Consider the following 20,549-nt stretch of genomic DNA (forward strand, 5'->3'; position numbering starts at 1 on the left):
TTATTTAAAACTTCAATTTCAGCTGTTTTCCCCCTAAATCATTATTCCACTCACTAATACCACAAGGCAAGGAGAAAAAAGAAAGCTCTGCTATTGTTCATATTACTGGGAATCTATTTTTGGGCACATAACTGTCATGGATGTGTATCAAACTCCCACTAAGGATAGAAAGGCAACTGCTATCATAACATACAGTAACTGTCCCAAGTCCGCCATGTGTTACTGCTGCCCTGATTATGATGACACAATGGAAACATATCACACATGCCGGTCATACATATGAAAGACGGTATAAAAACAGTTGAAGCCTGTGCATTTGCCATGCCTCACTGGTATGCAAATGAATATGACAGGTAACCTGCTCTCTAAACTAAAAGCAATTGCTCAAAATTTCAGACACCTACTGTTGAGATTTGGATTTTGTAGTTTGGAATTTAAGACAGTGCCTTTGACAGCCGAGCACACACTTACTCAAGAGGGTCACTCATTGTGAATGCTTTTTGCAGAACATTGTCCTAATTCAACATTTTCCTGTTCCTGATCTCAGTGTCATGTTGTGAGAAATGCCTGTGAAGAAACCAGTTAGCCAGGGTCATTATAGGTACCCTCTGGAGTTTTTCACCACCAGTGGCAATGGAGCAAAGTTTAGATGTGTGGGTCCTTGTTCTGTTTGGATCTTGAGCTCAAATAAAAGGACCCACACAGATAAAAACGTGGGCAGAGCGATACATATTTGTGGTGACAGCTGTATGTTAGTCCACTTATTGATGGCTGGTGGTACGAACTATAACAGTGTGTCATAAAAGGCAAATTAGAAGACTGTGAGCTAGCAAACATTTGCAGTTTGCAAAATATATAAAATAAATAAATAAATAAATAAAATTAGGTTTTGAAATATTTGTGAGGAAATGCACTCAACAACTTTGCCAGGCCTCATGTGTACACACGGTGTGGTGAGAAACAACAAATGTGAACATAAAAATGTTTGTTTACAAAACTCCATAGGGCACCTTTAAGGTCATAACAGCAACTGGAGAGAATAAAGTCCGACTTTGATTTGGGGTAAGAAAAAGGATCTCCCTACTTACTTCCTGAACAGAACATCCCACTTTTAACTTTAAACATACATATCAATGCACTGTTTTATCTCTCTCCCATCAGTTATTGCTTCATCTGCTGTTTAACGTTAGTATAGTACCGTGGGACAACTTGTATTGTGTTTGAAGTGAAACAGTTAGCAGCATGTTGACCAACCATCAGGTGTTGTTCAAGGATAATTGTTTCCTTTAGCCTCGTCTTTTTGATTATCTGGCATCAGACTCAACCACTGTAAGCACTGTTGAGCTCGAGGGCAAAACACTGCAGACAGCTTTAAGATTCCAGATGGTGCCTGAAGTGTTACATGTCCGTAATATTTAAACACGTATAATGGACATGGACATATTATACTTATGGACTACTTTGTCACAACGAGTGTGAAATCCTGCCCTCAAGTGATGTCACTTGAGTCAGCATCAGTTAGGGCTGATGGCTAGTTTTGGGGATGGGGGGGTGGAGTGAAAAAGAAATGAACTTACCAGACCTCTGCAGCCAAGTCCTCATCCCTGATTGAGGCATGAGACTCAAGATTACATTAGCCGCTACTAGCATAACCTGCCAGAATCCCAGACGTGGGAGAATTCTGCCTTCAGGCCAGAAAGCCTTTCTGCTGCAGTCAATGTTGACTTATTATTTGAACCCAAATCATGATCTTTTCTGAAACCTAATTTTTGGTGCCTCTACCTAACTCAACGTTAGCCACGTGTTAGAAAGACTTTCTGACTGAAAGCCCTGAAGGCAAACTTCTCCCACAAGCCACAATTTCCAAACTGTCAGCAGCCAAGTTGCACTGTGGTTAATGTAGGCACCAGGTTTTGGAAGAAGAATGTGTGGAATAAAAAGACTGTCCTAGGTCATGCTGCATTGATTTTTTATCCTGTGTTGTTATTGTTTTCAACTATCCATCATGAGTCCAACAGTGTTACTGTGTAGGACTGCAGTGCTGAATCAGATCGGGCTTTGTGCACTAGCTCCTGTAGTGTCCACATTTATTAGGCCATACAGTGTATTTTGAGTGTTTTGACCTCCCTCATTGTTGAAGCTCACTACTGCTTCCAATAAGGAGAATCAACAGAATCAAGTTAAAATGCCAGATAATTAAAAACACAGGCGATGCTGAACTAAATCCAAATTATCCTTCAAAGACCAGAGTATCCAGGATTGCCTACATTTGGATGACTGGGTATTCTGTGTATAGTTTCTTAGCACTGACCATCTCAGTCGAACTTAAACAAATTTAAATACAGAGTAAAGTCATGAGTGTTGACAGTTATATTATAAAACATATACACAGTAAAAGGATGAGACAAACAGAGAATATTTACATATATAACAAAGAAGTCCATCATTGTGCCACGTGGTCTGGGAAGACTTCCCTCCCGTCAACATCAGCCTACACACACAATGGCTAAGATTCACTGGACATGTGTCAACAGTTCAGCGGCCTCCACAAGCATAAGTGACTGTGAGAGAGCAGTGTGAGAGCTGAGGCCTCTGACGGCAGCGCAGGACACGGCACAGCCTTTAGCCTTTTGTTCAATGTTACACAGTTAACGGCAGTGAGCTGGAGAGGGCTGTGTTTCCTTCAACTGAGAACCAAGCATCACTCCAACTGCTTGTTCTGCCGTTAAGTCTTACACACACACACACACACACTCTGAGAGATCAACAGTCACCCACCCCTGTTAACCTGTCCCAACACAAGAGATGCTTATGTGCAGCAAAGGTAAGCACCCTCACAACAAAACACCATGCACCACATCTTAAGTCCTATGTGTCATATATTAAGCTTTTGTCCAAATTGCTGTAAAGACGGTCAGAGACACACTTCTGCTCTACAAAATAACAAGGATGATAAGAATAAGAATAATGCACACAATTGACCCTTGTGGTGATGACAGTAGGAGGGGCCTTAGGTTGGTTTGCTTGATGTTTGCTGGGAATCATGGCTCCTGTGGTGTCAACCTCTTTGTCCATAGTTTACCTCCTGTCCATGATTTGTTTCCATGGGGTCTTCTTTGAAGTTTTCACACTGCTCCATTACTTTGCTGAAAAAGGAAAATATTGCACGTTAGCCAAAGGCTTGATACTTGTCCAAGAGCTTCTTCAATGGTAAATTCTATGTCTGTACTGAAATCTTTTTCACAAAGGGATTTTTAGGAACAAATGCAAATCAGGGTGCTTCCCCATCTAACTTGTTTGACAGAGTAAGAACACACTCTGGTTTAGTTTGCTTAGGCTCACGTGAAAGCTGGACCAAAAATCCAGACCGGGACCTCCTCAGAAGGTGATTCTTGGTCCGCTTGTGGTAAGTAACAAAGCAGAGCCACCAAAGGATTTTGTGATGTGATATGAGCAACAATTCAAAAGCTGAACTACTATTACAGCTATATCCTACAGCATTCTATAGTGAAGGTGCCCTGCCTCCACTTTAATAAAGTGCTCTTTCATTGACAAAGAAATGATTACATTTTATGAAATTTAGGCTTAGTGGATGAAACAAGCAGTGGTGCTACATCACACAGCAAAGGTATAACTCTGGAAATAAAAAAGCTATATCTGAAACTTGTACCTGTCCTATTTGATCATCTCTGACTCGTGTGTGATTGTGAAATAAGACGTGCCGTGATTAGTCGGGGTCATATGTGTCATCTTGCCAGTCACCTGACTGAGACACAGCAACAGTTTATCCACTGATCGTTAGATCTGACACAGTGACCATCGTGAAACACACACACAAAAAAAAAATCTCATGGTCTGATCCAGGCATCAGCAATGTGTCGCATAAGTTCCCACCCCTCTGCTGCCAGCTCTCTGCGTTCTCCAGTAACACACCTGCTTGAAGTGATCACAAAAGCTTCACACTGACAGAAATGTCAGGACCTCCATCTATAACACTGCTTGAAATCAACACTTTGTACTTTGTCCCCCAAACCTGCAGCTGTATCCTAAAATCTGCCAGTGACACCAAAAAAAAAAAAAAAGTTTCTGAAGGCAATGTGTGTGCAGTTATTGACAGGAGCACTCAACACAAGGCAAGGAACACCAGAGCTCAGAGCTAAAGGTTCTTCCAAAGCTGCATTAACCAAGCACTCAGCACCAGTTCACTTCAGTTCTTTACACATTTCATAGTTGTTTTTGTGGTTCCATTTTCAGAAGTTGTGGATGGTACCAACTAGAGTTGGGCATTATCCAAATTTTGATACTGTCAAACTTTCCCCACATTTTCCCGGGGTATACGGTATTACCGTGACTAATTGAAAATCACTTTGCAGGGCAGCGTGACATGTGCGCAGTTCAGACGGTCAATGCTCACGCTAAGAAGCACCAGTCCTAACTTGTAGCATACCAGAATGACGGGGAGAAACTCAGCTAAAAGCCTCTACCAAGCATTGCCACCCAAACGAAACATAATTCATACCCCAAGAAATTCTATGCACATGTAACACGAACACTAAACACAAAAACACGAAAAATATTGCACGTCAAAGGTACAGCGTCTGCTGATTTCACCACTTTGCACAAACCACAAAAGCCCAGTATCATATGAAAGCAGAGAGTCTGATGATCACGAAGATGCCTGCCTCCTCACTGTGCGAAGAAAACTCTGTGAGCTAGCAGCCAAAGAGTAGCAGAAAAACACTTTGCTAAATCATAAAGTGTGTTTTATCTTTGCTGTTTTGTGGTCAAAAGTTATATTCCAGCCCGAAAAAACGCTGCTAATGTCTCCTCCTATGACTCTGCGTTAGTTTGAGATCGTTAGCGAAGGTCCTGGTTGTTTACATAAAGAGGAGGGGGTATCTAGAGTGGAGGGAGCGCTCTTCATGCAATAACCTATCTCTGGGGTTACTTCCTTCTGGATCGTCATTGGTGTTTCTATGGTGAATGTGGGCGGGTCGTTGAGCTATTGACCGGCGTAACCACGCAGCTAGTGTCACCGCTCCATCTCACGGAGCAGCAGAGCGCTCACAGAGGACTCTGCTGAGCAGCCCGAAGTGTTATTTTACTGTTTTATTTGCATTTCGTCCTTTTATGAGGGCTAAGAACAATAGCAAGCAGAAAAAAGGCTGAAAAAGTGTTTTCAACAGAGGAGCTTGGACGAGATAATGAGTGTTAAAACATCTGTAAAACTGTTCAGGTTCATTTTTTTTAGCATCTTTTTCTCGAGTGAAAATTCAACCAGATACATTGAACGGAGTGGACTTCATTTTTCTTATGACGATGCTACAATTATGTTAGGCCCCTACAGACCTATATGCCCAGCATTTTTTAATGACGGTAATGAAACTGACACCGTTGCTATTTTTAGATACCGCGGGATACCTATTACTGGATTACCGCCCAACCCTAGTACCAACTGAACCACTCCATTCTGTCCCCTCTGTTGTTACCCAGCACACTGATCTGATACAGAAAAGTGGAGCTAGAAATTCTGCAGTCTGTTGATTGTTCAGAGAGAATTTGAGCAGCCATTGTTCTCTCGATGTCTGCGCTCACATTTCAGATTTCTCAAACTCTTGCTCTTTCCCAGCAGTCTTTTGTCTTGTTGTCTGGAGCCTTTTCTCAAACAGACTGTCTCCTTGTTGTGATTAACAACCTCACACTGGAGGAAGAACACAAAATGTGTGTGCGTAGTGAGTTTGTTGCTGAGCGAGTGAGAGAGTGACTCGTAGAAAAGTGAGAGTGAATTCAAGTGAAGCAGAGGAAAATATTAGTGGTAAGCTGTCAGTCAGGCAGTAAACGTATATTATATGTTACAGTGTGGCAATTAATAAACGCTGCAGCTTCTAAATACTAAGAAAAGTCTATTGTTTCTGAACTGCTGGAAAAATGAAAGGGGTGAGCGCTGAAGCCCTGGTAACCAGGTAGCCCTGGTAGCCTACATTTAAGAGTGCTGTGTGAACGCAAAACAGATCAAGGGTATATTTTTTTTATTTTGTATGGGTTTGATGGGTAGGGGTTCCAATGGTACTATGCTGAAAGTGTTTGGAAACACGGCTTATCTGGCCCCTAACTCCTCCTGGTTACTGAAGCCATGTGAAGCCATATTCAGCTGGATGATACTGACCCAGGATCTGAGATAAACAAACATCAGCTCATCCTCCTTGGATGATTTCCAAAACATTATCCAGTGTATCACTATCTGTGTTTGCTCCTGTTTGTGTGGGAGAAGACAACATTCTGGGACATTTCTAATTCAGTATTTGCTGATTATGAAGCATAAAGGAGGTAATTTATACAAGCATGACACAGACCAGAACTGTAAACTTTTTTGCCCTTGCCATGGATTATATGAACTGAACTACAGGTCTGTAAAGTGACTATATGTGTTTCCATGTATTTAGATTACTGCAGTGACTGATGACTGCTAGCAACAGCGTTATTTGACCCAAAGCCTTCTCACAAAATTCTCTTTACAAGTGAAACAGATATGAGGAATAAGAGGAATAGGAAAACTAGTTCCTCTCTCTGCTGCTCAGCCTGCAACTGAATCTTTAGCTGTAGAATATATTTAGGTAAACAGAACCTTCCCACAAGGTACAGAGAGTACTAACAAGTATGAAATGTACATTAGGCACATACACACAGGTGTCAGTCTTACCTGGCCATGTCCTTGGTCTCTGGCTGTGAGCTCTCCAGTTCCAGAACTTTCTCGAGAAGGCTTATTCCTCCTTCCTTTATCAGCAGGGGACAATACTTGCTTGCTGCAGAACAAAAATGAATGGAAAGAGAAAGTTTGTGAAAATGATTCCTGTGCATTGCTCTACTGTATCAGCACAATTTAGGCAATTAAGAAAGGTGGTGTGTGTCCTTATATATAAGACCAAGCAGTCTGGTGAGAAGTGAAAGACAAAAGATAATGTTGGAACACAGTTAAAAAGAAAGTCATACTCTAAATATGCCATATCATGTCCTTAAAATGACTATTTAGTCAGGACAGGAAAATGTAGCAGGATATCATTCTATTCCATTAGCTGGAACGTGTAATATAAGATATCTGTAAGTGAAGTTTCCAGTAACAGTGTTCGTGCTGACTGTTCAGAACACCTCTGACGGCACTGACATGAAATGCTGAATGTGGCCTGAAACTCTGCAGATACTCACGGTAAACTGACACCAGGTTGTAGAGAGCCCATGTGGCCCAGTGCTGACTGACAGGGGAGATGCTCTGGGGCAGCAGCCGCAGGATGGGCTCGAATGACCTGGGACCAACGCAATTTAAAAATTCAAACAGGAGAAAAACCAGTGACAGCTGGGCTGTACAGCTACACCACAGCTGCAACTCAGTATCCAACTCAGTAACACATGTAACGAGTTGCAATTGTATTTTCCATCCAGGAAAATGACATGTTCATGCTTTTGGTAGTACCCAAGAAAAATATTAATTATATTAAGTTATTTTGCATGAGATAACAATGGAACATCAATGTAGATAAATATAATTGACAATCAAACTTTTTAATTCTGCTTCGCATCAAATTGTGCATGGACATGTGCCATATCATCTTTGTCATGATTAGCGAAAAGAGACTATAATGTGTAATAAAAATATTTTTTCATCCAGACAAATGGCTTTTATTTTGCAGAAAAACTAACTCAAATGTAATGATAATATCTGAGAGGCACCATATGAGGCTAAGCCAACATCAATATTAATGATATTACATGTCTGAAATGCAAAAACTAAGCAAAAGCAAAAATGACTTTATTCGTGGTATATAAAGTCATTTAAAGCGGCCATTACTGTTGACTATTACTGTAATAGCTTGTATTCTATTATTACTTCAGCACTATGGCAGTCAAATTTGTCTAAGAGGTTATATTCACTGATAAATAAAAAGATGTGATGTCATGATGTCATTTGGTAACTTGTTTACACAAACAGGTTTAATTGGCATTTCAACCCAAGAAGTATTACATTTCATGACATGTTACATTAAGTGGCAGGTATAATGTTCACTGTCTCAACTACTCTTCCTGGTATTTGCTCATTTCATGTATTATTCAAAAGCATCCATGGTTGACACTGACAATTTTACAGAAACATGTCATAAAAATATCATGTTATAGTACACATTATTAGAATTATTGTACATTAAATAACAAAAAAGATGTCATTAATAAGGAAATAGTTACTACCTGTAGTTGATGTTGCGGCGTGAGCTGACGTCCCAGCTCTGGATAGCATCCCACATCTTGTCCATCACTGTGTCTCTTCGAGGCTCTTCCATCGACCAAACCTCTGGCCCATCAAACATGATGTGTGAAAGCACGCCACATGCGTTGTATGACACCTCAATCCCATCAGCCTTACTGTCCAACAGGTTACTGTGAACACATCAAACAGTGAGGGGGCAACAGATGAAATCAGCAAATATCTGACGAGGGTTGTACAAAATAACAACCCTTACCCAAGGCAGACACAAAGTTCAATTCTGACTACAAACTACGTTCAGACAAGTTGTGTTGTTCGAAAATTGGGTGAAGACTTTAGCAGGTGTCCTCGTTGTGGTGTGGCTGTGTGGACACTCCAAAATGTGACAAAGGTGCAAATAACAAGCGTCTTGTCATGTATGTACGTATCTGACAGCATTCTGTGCTGCCTCATTGTGTAAATCCATGTTAATTTAGTCTGTATCCAAGTGTATGGCTGAGAATCATGTCACAGGCTGTAAATAATCACATTTAAAGCAGAAAGTTTATAAAAATGATCATGAATGAGCTCTGAGTCAAACAGCAGGGGATGTGAATATTTACTTGTAAGCTTCTAATAAGTCACTAGTATTTCATTTTCAACAGTACCTGAATACAGTGATGAACTGTGGGGTGAGCAGCTGTGGCCTCAGTGCTTTGACCTCAGCAACATTTCCCAAAAGCCCCAACATGTTGCGGTGAAGCTCCTGCTTGTCGGGAAACTCCTGAAGTAAGATGATACAATGAGAGGAGAGGTTTTCTTTGACAGTGGAAATACCAACAGTCTACTGCTGCACAATATGAAATCTATCAATATATTTCTAACATGTATGGAACAAATCCTGAAGGCAGCTCAGTCCTCTCTTAGGGCTTCAGAAGAGAAAGGAGTGCAGACTCGCCTGTAGACACTCCAGAAAAAGGCTCATGCCCTGACAGTTGAGGAACATCTGACAGTTGTCGGGCGTTTCATCAGTGATGTTCCACAGAGCACTCCAGGAAAACTCCATCACCTGGTCACACTGAGGGGAAAAACAACCTTTAAGCATGAATCCCCTTACATTTGATTGATTGATTTTTTTGCTGTTGTTGTAATTTTTGCCCTTATTTGACAATCAACATAGAGAGTCAGGAAACACTGGGCTGTTGATGGGTATGATACAACACTGATCAGCTGTGAAATAATATTCTACCAAATAAAGTGTTACACAGTTAATGACTTATCCAAGTTCTAATCTATAAAACAATAACATTTCAAGTTCAAAAGATGTAAGAGGAGTAAAACTGAGACTCACCATTCTGTCCTGTAACTTCTTTTGAATTAAATTCAACATTGTCTGTGAAGGAGAAAATAAGCCATGAGTACAGTTTGAAGGCTGATCAGGTAAGACACCACACTTCAGTTTATTCTCTTGAGAAACTATTGGACAACTTTGGAAGGTTACTAGGTTTCTGCCGATGCTTGTGGGTTGAACAGTAAGTACATGGTTACCAACCACAGTGGTCACTGATAACCAATGTTATACTTTTTTATTAAATCAATAAAAACTGTGAATAAGATCAATTATAATGAAGACCACTGGAACCTAAGCAGTGAGATAGAGCAGAAGGTTATACTAGAGTCTAATATCACATCAGGCGTGTATGTGAGGTCTTTCTGTATGACCAAAGTATGTCAGTTCATGTCTTTCTACCCATTTCCCCTTCCAACATACAAAAAGCAACCGATCACTGATGACAAGCCCCCTTGCCAGACATGCGGTCGAGTCAAGCCACTGAGTATCTGTTCTTTGCTTGGGTAAAAGTATGAGCTAAAGGCGGCTTACAAATACGTTTGGTCAGGACTAGAGAATGGTGTGACCTATCAGAAGGCTGAGTAGATTTGGGACAACACCACCTGATATCCACTGCTGGGCTTACTGACAGACCAAATGCCATTTAACGTGAATACTGGGCTTCCACAGGGATGCTCAGCCAACGTCTGGCACATTTTCATTTCCTTTTGCTTTTACGAATTCTATATGTTGCTCGATTGTTCATTGTCGTTCTTGTGTGCTACTTGACTCTCAATGTTTCTTGTTCTCTGGTCTTTCTTGAAAAAGAGACCATGATATTAATGAGACTACCCAAATAAATTATGTTCAATAAAGGACTTAATTCAGAATATTGCTATTGGCTGCTTCTCAAATTTTATCATAGTATTTATCATATTATTACCTACTTTGGCTCTATTTCAATTCTTATTCTTCTATGTTGTATTTGTGCAAATAGCAAATGTCAAGACAGATTCTTTGTATGCTTGCATACTTAGCCGATATAACAGATTCCCATTCAGTCAACCTTATCTATACCTTACCTCTTTTAGCCAAAAATTTAATTTCAAAAATCCAATTTTGACAATAGTAACCATCCTGTTTTTATGGACATCTGTCAGAAAGACAAGAAAGTTCAAAAGAGAAAAGCTCATCTTGATGTTACCTTGACAAATCCCATCTTTCCCACTGCTTCCTTGTGATAGTTGTCCACCTGACAGACCAAAGCATTGCAGAGATGCACAGCAATTCTCTGGATGGACTCGTCCTGCCTGGCTGGCTCCAGGATTTTCAGCAGCAGTTGGTTGACCCGACTGTACTGGAACTCCAGCTCCTCTGGAATACTGAAGTTACACAGAGTCAAGCAGCAGTTCCTCTGGACCTGGTGTGGGGCAAAGAGGGAGGCACAGGAAGGCTTACAAACTCTACTACAAGTCTGAAAAGCAAGATCAAAAAGGCCCAAAAGCTGGACTGAATATCTATTTTATGACAGACTTACAGTGACCTCCTGGTACTGTTCCATTCCATTTAGTACCACTTGAATGACCTCTCTGCGCAACCGCACACTCTGGTCACTGCGGTACTCTGTGTTGGTCAGGTAGAACAGAGCAGCGCTGCCCGTCACCTGGATGCTCTTATCGTACTTATGGCACTTCAGTGCTGCTATGACAAGCTGAAAATGACAGAATGTTTATCGGAGAGGTATGAGTGAGTGACACAAGCGCAGCACACAGAATCACTGCACAAAGATTGAATTAGATGTCACCAGTGTCACTATTTTCAAAGCACAACCCAACTTAAACTCATCATACTTGCAAAGCTCGAAGGAGTTGGCTGCAGTGTTGTATCCTGGCAATGTCAAACAGCTGATTGATAGCTCTGTGTGCCAGCTCAGGGCGAAACTCTGTGTAAGCCTCAATGGCATTAAGGACCTGGTCTTCATTCTTGGATCCAGTCACCTGAAAAAGGCCAGCAAAACAGATTCAACCCACTAAACAAAACCTGTTAATAAGCAATGTTAATATGTGTGAATGACCTATTAGAATGAACTTCTCCATCTAACCAGTGTATATTGTACCTTTAACTTCGTGGGGAATAACCAGTTATATTTCAAGTAAAACCTTATTTATTTAGCACCTTCTTAAACATAGGATACAAAGTGCTTTATATCAACATAAGTATAGAGTTAAAAAAAATAAAATAAATCCCACTGTGACCTCTCAGTAAAGTGACATAAATTTTCATTTGGACTCGAGGATGAATTGGTTTGATTTTGGTCACCATTACCACACACAACACATTCTTGGCCATAACTCAAGAATGAATTCACTAATTAGGACAAACTTTCACACAAATGTAACACCACAGCGTTTTACAAAAACCCTTTTATTTTGGTCACACCTCCCGTTTTATCCATCGAAGGTGCCCAAACAAATCTGTAGTGTAGAGGGATGATGTTTGCCAATGTCAGCCTGTCAAGTTACATGACGACTCATGTGAAATGTTAGTAGGGGGCTGAGGAGAATATTTAAAAAAAACATTACTGAAAATACATCAGCATCTGTTTCTGGTTTGAACATGGACAGTAGCTAGCAAACAGAAAACTAGCAGAAGACTGTGTATTTGAGGAGCTTGTCCACTTGAGCTGAGTGGAGACAGAGGCAGAGAATACTTAGATCTGTGTGAAGTTACATCTGAGCCATTTTAAGGCATACATGGATCCTTTTCATGGAAAGAACATCTAAATATGCCATTTTGTTTAACAGAGATGACTTTTAAGGAGAGGAACTTTAATGATTGATTAGAGACTGATTAGACTGAACTGATTAGAATACTAACATTACACACCATATCATTTTATCCTCTGTCAGCAGCAACTCACCCAGATGAGAATGGACCAGACATAACTATTATCAGCTGAAAACTTTAATGTGTGTCCAGCTCTTTAGATAACCAATACCTTATAAGCAGGGATGTGTGTTACATTGCAGAGGGTGGTGTCATATAAGCCCAGAAACTGCAGCGGCCTCTTCAGCTCCTGGAAAGGATAGATGCTGCTCTTGCACGGCTCAATACTGAAAGAGAGAGAGCTTGTTCACTGTTCATCTGAGATTAAATTGAAATGGAAAAGCAATTTCCAAAAACTCTGGATTATACTTCTTTACATCCAGTGTACACTCTAGAGCAGCCATGTCCAAACTATTCCACAAAGGGCCGAGTGGCTGAAGGTTTTCTTTCCAACCAAGCAGCAGCACACCAGACTTGACTCATTTCATCAGCTGATCTCAGTCTTCAGACAGCTGATTGGTCAGACTGCATCCTCTTGATTGGTTGGAGGAAAAACCTGCAGCCACACGGCCCTTTGTGGAATAGTTTGGACTTGCCTGCTCTAGAGTTTACCCACCTCGGCCGACCCATAGCGTCTTCAAAGTGTGGAACTGTGCAGTTGTCCAGCATTATGTGACCCGAGATGTCCAGTGACACCAGATTGACCAGACGCTGTACGATGGCTGTTAGGATTTTCCTGGTCATCTTAAACTTGGAGGTTCGCCTGCTCTCCCGTGAGATGTCAAGATGTCTAAAGAATGCAGAGTTTTATCAATGACAGTCACACGTTTTTCATGATTAGTGGGCATATAAAAGGAACAACAAAAGGGACATTAGAATGAATGGTAATTCAGCTGTCAGTTACAAATGATGCAAATACTGATGGAAGAAAAAATTATGTTGGGCCAGACTTGAAAAAATTCACATCTATCCTTTAATCCACTATGATTCAAAGTTGCAGATCGATATCTCCATCCATTAGTCAATCACTGCAGGATATGTGAATAACCTGACACAGGTTTGTAGCACAACCTTCAGCATGCATGGGTGATGCTGGCAAGAGCCTTTCACACTGTCAACAGTTGTATTGCAAAAGACTGTGCACATTCAATCATTCATCTCTTCATTAATCACTGCCACCAAACTAGATATGTCCTATCAGCAGACACAGAGCAACGTTATCATTCATTTGGAATCGCATTTAAGTCCACTCGATGAGTGCAAGTCCTGGCTTCACTCTCCTTTAACTCCTTTAGTCTCAGGGAAATATCTGACTCTTTAAATACTCCACTGTCTTCACCAGCTACTTTCCAACTGTGTCTGTATGCTGTTTGGAGCTGAGCAGGTAGTGTTGTCTGAAAACTATGCTGTGAGAGCAGTGAGATTAAACTTGTGGGCTGGACAGCTAAACAATGAACTGACACTCATTGTAAATCTCTGTAATGCTGAGGAGAGCTGCAGATTCAGCCGACAATTCTCTGTAGATTCATTAGAGTTGGGCGGTATCCAAATTTTGATACTGTCAAACTTTCCTCAAGTTGTCCTGGGGTATACGGCATTACTGTGACTAATTAAAAATCACTTTGCAGGGCAGCGTGACATGCGCGCAGTTCAGACGGTCAATGCTCACGCTAAGAAGCACCAGTCCTAACTTGTAGCATACCAGAAGAAATTCTATGCACATGTAACAAAAACACAAAAATTTCGCACGTCAAAGGTACAGCGTCTGCTGATTTCACCACTTCACCTCAAAAGCCCGGTGAAGGCAGAAAGTGAAAGCAGAGAGTCTGATGATCACGAAGATGCCTGCCTCCTCACTGTGCGACGAAAACACGGTGAGCTAGCAGCCAAAGAGTAGCAGAAAAACACTTTGCTAAATCATAAAGTGTGTTTTATCTTTGCTGTTTTGTGGTCAAAAGTTATATTCCAGCCTGAAAAAACGCCGCTAATGTCTCCTCCTATGACTCTGCGTTAGTTTGAGATCGTTAGCGAAGGTCCTGCTTGTTTACATAAAGAGGAGGTGGTTTCACTGCTCCGTCTCATGAAGGAGGAGCAAAGTGTTATTTTACTGTTTTATTTGAATTTCTTCCTTTCATGAGAGCTAAGAACAATAGCAAGTGCCTGGACATACCTGTGTTAAAACATGTGTACGACTGCTTGGGTTCATTCTTCATTTAACGTATGGACTTCATTTTTCTTATGACGATGCTACAATTATGTTAGGCCCCTACAGACCTATATGCGCAGCATTTTTTTAATGACGGTAATGAAACTGATACCGTTGCTATTTTTAGATACTGCGGGATACCTATTACTGGATTACCGCCCAACCCTAAGATTCATCACTAAGAATGTCTTGTCACATATGTTTTTATATTGTTATCTGATATATTATTCAACAGTATAAGCTTTAATATTGTGGCTGTTCATATTCCAATGTAGTACAATATTTTGCAGGATGGTAATGTACTTGTGCTTGTAATGTGCTTCATCCTATACTGTACCTCGTGCAAAACAAGGTCGTTCAATTGGTGTGAAAGACAGTCTAATGGCAGTGGGAGGTTCCCGGACATGTGCTTTCTGTGCATTTGAAACCCCTCCATCCGCACCTTTCCATCTCAGGAATCTTTAACATATCAGTTCACTTACTAGACTACAGATGGAAATGAACACAGCTGCCGTTCATCTGATTTGCATAACATTCCATTAAATAACATCTGCTCCATACATATATATTGCATGACACAATCTTCAGTGGTGCTGCTTTTCCTCCATGTTAAAACAGTAAAAGCTTGGTGTAGCCCTTAAGAAAATAAAGACAAATTCAATTTGACCATTAAGCACCTAAAATTTGGCTGCTGCACCACCAGCAGCAGCACGTCAGTATCTTTATGTTGTGTTTTATCACTTATATATATGAAGAGGCATGATCAACTGTCTGTACATACAAGGACTGCAATACAAAGGTGTGTTGAGAGCATAATGACAGTTTATACATAAAAAGCCCCCTCCCACCTTACCTGAGATTAACGATCTCGACCACTGTGGTGACCAGCTCCTCTGACAGGTCCACATTGTAGAGAACAAGAGATGCCAGTCTATCTTTCCACTGGGTGAGAAAAGCTGTTCCCAGCAACTGTACATTAGATAGATCTAGTGAGGTGAGCGACTTCAGAGGTTTTAGCAGGGTCTCAACATCCACCTCATCAGGCAGGCCACCTAAATTGAGCAACCTAAGGCGGTTGAACCCCTGGAAGTTAAAGTCTGTCTCTAATGCTTGTCTAGAAGCAGGGCTCTCCTCCTCCTCATCCTCAGTGTCTTCATTGCAGGCGAGTGGGGCGCCACCTTTCCGGTAGAAGATGCGGCTGCAGCCAAAGAGACAAAGAGATACCAATGTCTCACGAAAGCAGGTCAGTGTTTTCAAGCTGCGGGATGACAGGCTGTTGCAGTAGGTGAGGTGGAGCCCAATCAGGTCCTGATGGAACACAAAAAGTAAATAATCACTGAACATCAGTGCATCACTTTGAAATGTGACCATACTGAAATATGCTGCAATCATGAATGAATGGGTTATGCTTTACAAACTGCTGTACAAATTCAACTATAGGTACGGAATTTTTTTTAAATCATATTACCAATATTAAAGTGGACAATACAATATGGCACACCCCTAATGACAATACAGGCAATTGTGCAATATGTTCATCTATGCTCATCTAGTCTTTATCACAATATCTGTGACAAACATGTTGAAATACTTTTGAAACTGGAAAATGAAGTGTCATGCACTCTGGTTTTTACGAGATTTCAAAGAGAACTAAGATGGTACGATGAGTAACAAAGTACAGAGTAGTAGCCTTTTAAAAACCATACTAACACACAGGTACACATGGTTCCATCTTCCCAGTGTCAAACAGCCCCTACCTGGTAAGAGTCTGAACTGTCAGAATGCACAACACTTCCAGATTAGAAATGTTTGGAGTAAAAAGGATAAATGATTAGTCCAGATGCACACAGTACAGTCTCATGTAAGAGACTGCAATATAATACTATATCAATTATTTGTCCCATTGCCACACCTGCAGGATAAGGAGCTTGCATGGGGTATTGGACAAGTATCTTATGTATGTATGTATGTGAGTATATCAGTATGTAAGTGCATCAGTGCATTTTTTTTTTTTTTTAAGTCCATGTTTGCAGACCTACCGTTATTCTTCATTTATGGTATGACTGCTGTACACAAGTAACCAACACATATCTCTGAACAAACATGTCACATTCAGGAATACTAGAAAAATACTGTCTGTGTACTAACCATTCCCATCTTTTTTAATATCTCCCTTCTTCTAACCAATTTCTAATGATCAACATCCCCTCAGCGACATCATTATTGCCGTCAGCTGTGTTTACCATTGATGTTTTATAATTCTGAGGCATTCACACTCTCCTTTGCTAAACAAAAGTGCCATTTTACATAGCATAAGAACCTTTTTTAGAAAGAACTTCACTGCTATAACATTTATGTTGAAGGAGGAATATGTGACAAATTCTGTTGACATGTGTGACAAACTATTCTTCAGAAACCAAAAAGTATGTTTTACATAACACAAGGTCATATCATGACAGTATTATACTGAGAGGCCACTGCATTTAGAGAAAGATAAACCCAATCATTCAGCTTTTTGCAGTGTGACAGTAGAGGATAAAATTACCTAAAGTTTCTTGATTGTCACTTGACATAATTTCTTTGAGTGCTAATTACTGGTAACAGAAAACCAAACAGCCACTCCTCGTTCTCAGGTCTTGATGGTACCGTTGCCATAAGAATCCTACATTACTATGAGGTGAGGTGTTGGGTATCCAAACAATACTTCACAAGCGTTTGTCCAAACAGTACTAAATGAAAATAAAAGTTAATGATTCACTCAATAAATAATAGCTTAAAATTATGTTTTGTACAACAATTTGAGCTTGTGAGCACTTGTAACAAGAACATCTTTAAGATCTTCTTTGATTTTTTTTCTGAGGTTTGAATATTAAAAACTGTAAATAAGGACAATTACTAATTTAAAAGTCTAATCTGACAGAATAAATTGTCATTATTTAGATTAACTTTTCACCTGTTTGTGTGTTAGACTTGTCTTTTGAGATAAATCTTTAGTAACAGAGTGCAAAACTGATCAGATATATGTTTCAGATATAGAATATTTCATATTAATGAGTTAATTTATTAACTCATTTATATAGCCTTAGTTAATATTAATATCAGTATCATCTCTGTGCATTCAGAGCAGAGAGTGGTCAAGAGTTCCTTCTCAACTTGGTCTATGGAAAAAATGAATGCTGACAAAACATTATTCATTGGCCTAATAACTGCATTAAAGTTGGACCTAAACTATCCATTATATTGTTAAATGATGTCTGAACTGTGCACGCATGCCAATGGTCAGTAAGATAGACCAAAACTGATCCAGTAAGTTTTCCAAAATCTAACACAGAGTTTGATTAATAACTTTAAGATTCGCCTTAGTTTTAACTTCCAAAAATAAAGTTTAGATAATACGATCGTTATGTTGCTTCATACACACCATCTACTGGTCTTCTCCATTGAGTCTTTGTCTCTATTCTTATGTTGGTAACACATATGTCATCATAACCTGATGGGAATGATGGGCAAAACTAGAAAAATAAGACTGAGGGTGTAAAAAGCAGTAATAGTTCATCTATGCTTTAAAAGGTGCAGGTACTTTTAACGTTTAAGTTTTCTAGTTGACATGTTCCACAGAGGTGAACTGGAAAATGAAAATGTTATCCTAAATATGTTATTAGTTTACTCTGAAAACCTAGTCTTTGACTAACTTGTGGCGCCCCACCTGTTTTCTAATGGCTTCCAGATCTCTGTCGCGTACAAAGTCTTCTCTCAGCTGTACCCTGGTCAGTCTGGTGCTTCGAGGGTCAGAGAATAGTTGAAAGAAGCTTTCCTCTGGTTCAAAGTTACTGTCTGTGTGGACCAACTCCATATATCTGTTTAAACAAAATAATAATAATGATACGTTAAATTCAAATAAAAAAATCAGCTTAACATGGAATCAAAAACCCCTTTCAGACATGGAATCTGTAACATTATCAAAACACGGGGCATTTTTCAGAAATTTGCTAAATATCACTTGATGTATTCTGTTACATACGTGTTGACCAGCTTGTCGCAGATTTCGCTGGGCAGGAAGATGTCTGAGCGCAGGCACAGCTTGTTCCTGAATCCCTGGTAGCACATGGTTTTCCGGAGGTTCCTCAGGCAGAACACCGTTGCCAGTGTCATGAGGCTGTCAGGGTTGTCTCCCGCTTTGGCTGCCATGTTTGCCTCTTCTTCTCCAGCTCTGATCAAAGGAGGTGTGCATTGAACAAAATAAAGGGCTAGGAACTGTTTCTTTTCACAAAATGCTGCTTCTGGTGGGAAACAGCAAAAAGAACATATTCTGAGCTGAATAATTGATATCTCCAGTGTTTCAGTGTGAGGACGGAATTGAAGTGATGAAAGGTGGAGTTACTGTAATTATAACATTAGGTTATTATCTGCTTCCTTTTCCACCATCTTTCTCATTAACTGCAACTAGACATGAATGTCTTTGGTTAATATCTCTTTCTCTTTCTCTTTAGTAAACTGTTATGTGCGGTGCGGTGCACTAACAGAGAAACAGACTTTGCACCTACAGTGACAAAATGACATTCAATCCCAAATAAAGTCGTACATCAAACCTGCGTTACTTTCTACAAAAAGTAACAGCATTTTTGTGTCTACTAAAACTAAATTTACTGGCAAACACATTACTGTCAAAACGTTTCGCTGCCTTAATAAACTGAGACCTTGGCATACTCAGCGAAGTCAGCCGTCATGCCTATGGCTGGCAACTGTTAGCAACTAATGTTGGCTACTTTTCTACAACTTGTTTCAACATTACAAATGAAATTATCTTACCTTATTTATATAACAATGAGTGACTCCTGCTGATAAGCTGAAGCTAGTAACCTAGCCTGCCCTGTCTTTTGGTTAGTAGTACTAGCGTTAACTTTGTTAGTTAACCACACATAGCAATGAACTAAGATGGCTAGCTAGCTAGCCAGCTAGCTGCACTCTAGAATAATTGACTTTAATAACACTAATGCTAGACAGCTACTGACAAACAGACCGCAAGTGTTAGCCTGCACGCTCACAACAACCCAAACTACCAAAATGCAACACTTGTTATTTTAAGTTAAGCCTTAACTTGCCGATACGGTGTCACAAATGCATTTCAGCGTCTAAATTAGCTTGTGGCTAACGATGACTTTCCCCAGCTATGATGTTAGCTAAATTAGCCTGTGGGGCTAGCGCTAGCTAAGAGTTCTGTGTGGATATGCAGGCTACAAACAGTGGTCAGCGGTGTGTGAGTGCATAGCCCATCAGGCAGTGCTCTACCTTAGCTTTCGCCAAGGCTATATGTCTTGATGAGGGCGAGAAATTGAGTTAAGATCACCAGTCTTCACCCATCTGATTTTCGTTTGCGTCCGATGTCAACAAACAGACCCCTCCTCCTTTTCCCATCTCTTCCTCCTGCTCTTCCTCTTCCTCTTGTACTTCCATCACTCATCCTTCCAGTCCCTTTTTATACGCCAATCACATTATTATAATCTTACGCAGTTCTTTCTGTCACCAGCAAATATCTCTTACTCTGGTTTTATTAACCTACATGATTATTATTATTATTAGTGGTAGTAGTACTACTTGTAGTAGTGGTAGCAGCAGTAGTAGTAGTAGCAGTAGCAGCAGTAGTAATACTAGTGGTAATAGTTGTAGCTGCAGTACATCTGAGGACTATATCATGAGAAAGAAAGAAGAACAAACACACAGAAAGAACACACTTAAATAAAAAACGAAATTGGTGATTTTTTTTTTTTTTTCAGAGTTTGTTCATATAAAATGTGAGTTGTTTAACCAAGCTTAAGTGGAAAATATTTTGTGTTTTTAATCTAAAATATTTAAATAGTTGTACTCTCTTTGGTGTCCACTCCTTTATGCAAATTAATGTGTGGGTCCAAGTGGGCAACTGCCCTGGGAGCCCCAGACCTCCAGAGCCCTACAAG

The 20,549-nt window shown here is 40.2% G+C and overlaps 1 protein-coding gene across 1 annotated transcript; it reads right to left on the reverse strand.

Annotated features, from left to right (window-relative positions):
- Window positions 1-729: 729 nt before the first annotated feature.
- On the reverse strand, window positions 730-20,006 carry zer1 (zyg-11 related, cell cycle regulator). The gene is made up of 16 exons (XM_070988856.1): window positions 19,885-20,006; window positions 18,617-18,805; window positions 18,302-18,452; window positions 15,449-15,903; window positions 13,006-13,179; window positions 12,562-12,676; window positions 11,414-11,560; window positions 11,101-11,274; window positions 10,768-10,983; window positions 9,585-9,626; window positions 9,192-9,311; window positions 8,902-9,017; window positions 8,239-8,427; window positions 7,204-7,301; window positions 6,701-6,803; window positions 730-3,146 (listed from the first exon to the last, which is right to left on the reverse strand). The coding sequence occupies exons 2-16, from the start codon at window positions 18,781-18,783 to the stop codon at window positions 3,059-3,061; spliced, it is 2,355 nt and encodes a 784-aa protein (XP_070844957.1). The 5' UTR covers window positions 18,784-18,805; window positions 19,885-20,006; the 3' UTR covers window positions 730-3,058.
- Between the last annotated feature and the right edge of the window lie 543 nt (window positions 20,007-20,549).

This window comes from Chaetodon trifascialis, chromosome 20, assembly GCF_039877785.1.
Source record: "Chaetodon trifascialis isolate fChaTrf1 chromosome 20, fChaTrf1.hap1, whole genome shotgun sequence".
NCBI classification, from domain to species: Eukaryota; Metazoa; Chordata; class Actinopteri; order Chaetodontiformes; family Chaetodontidae; genus Chaetodon; species Chaetodon trifascialis.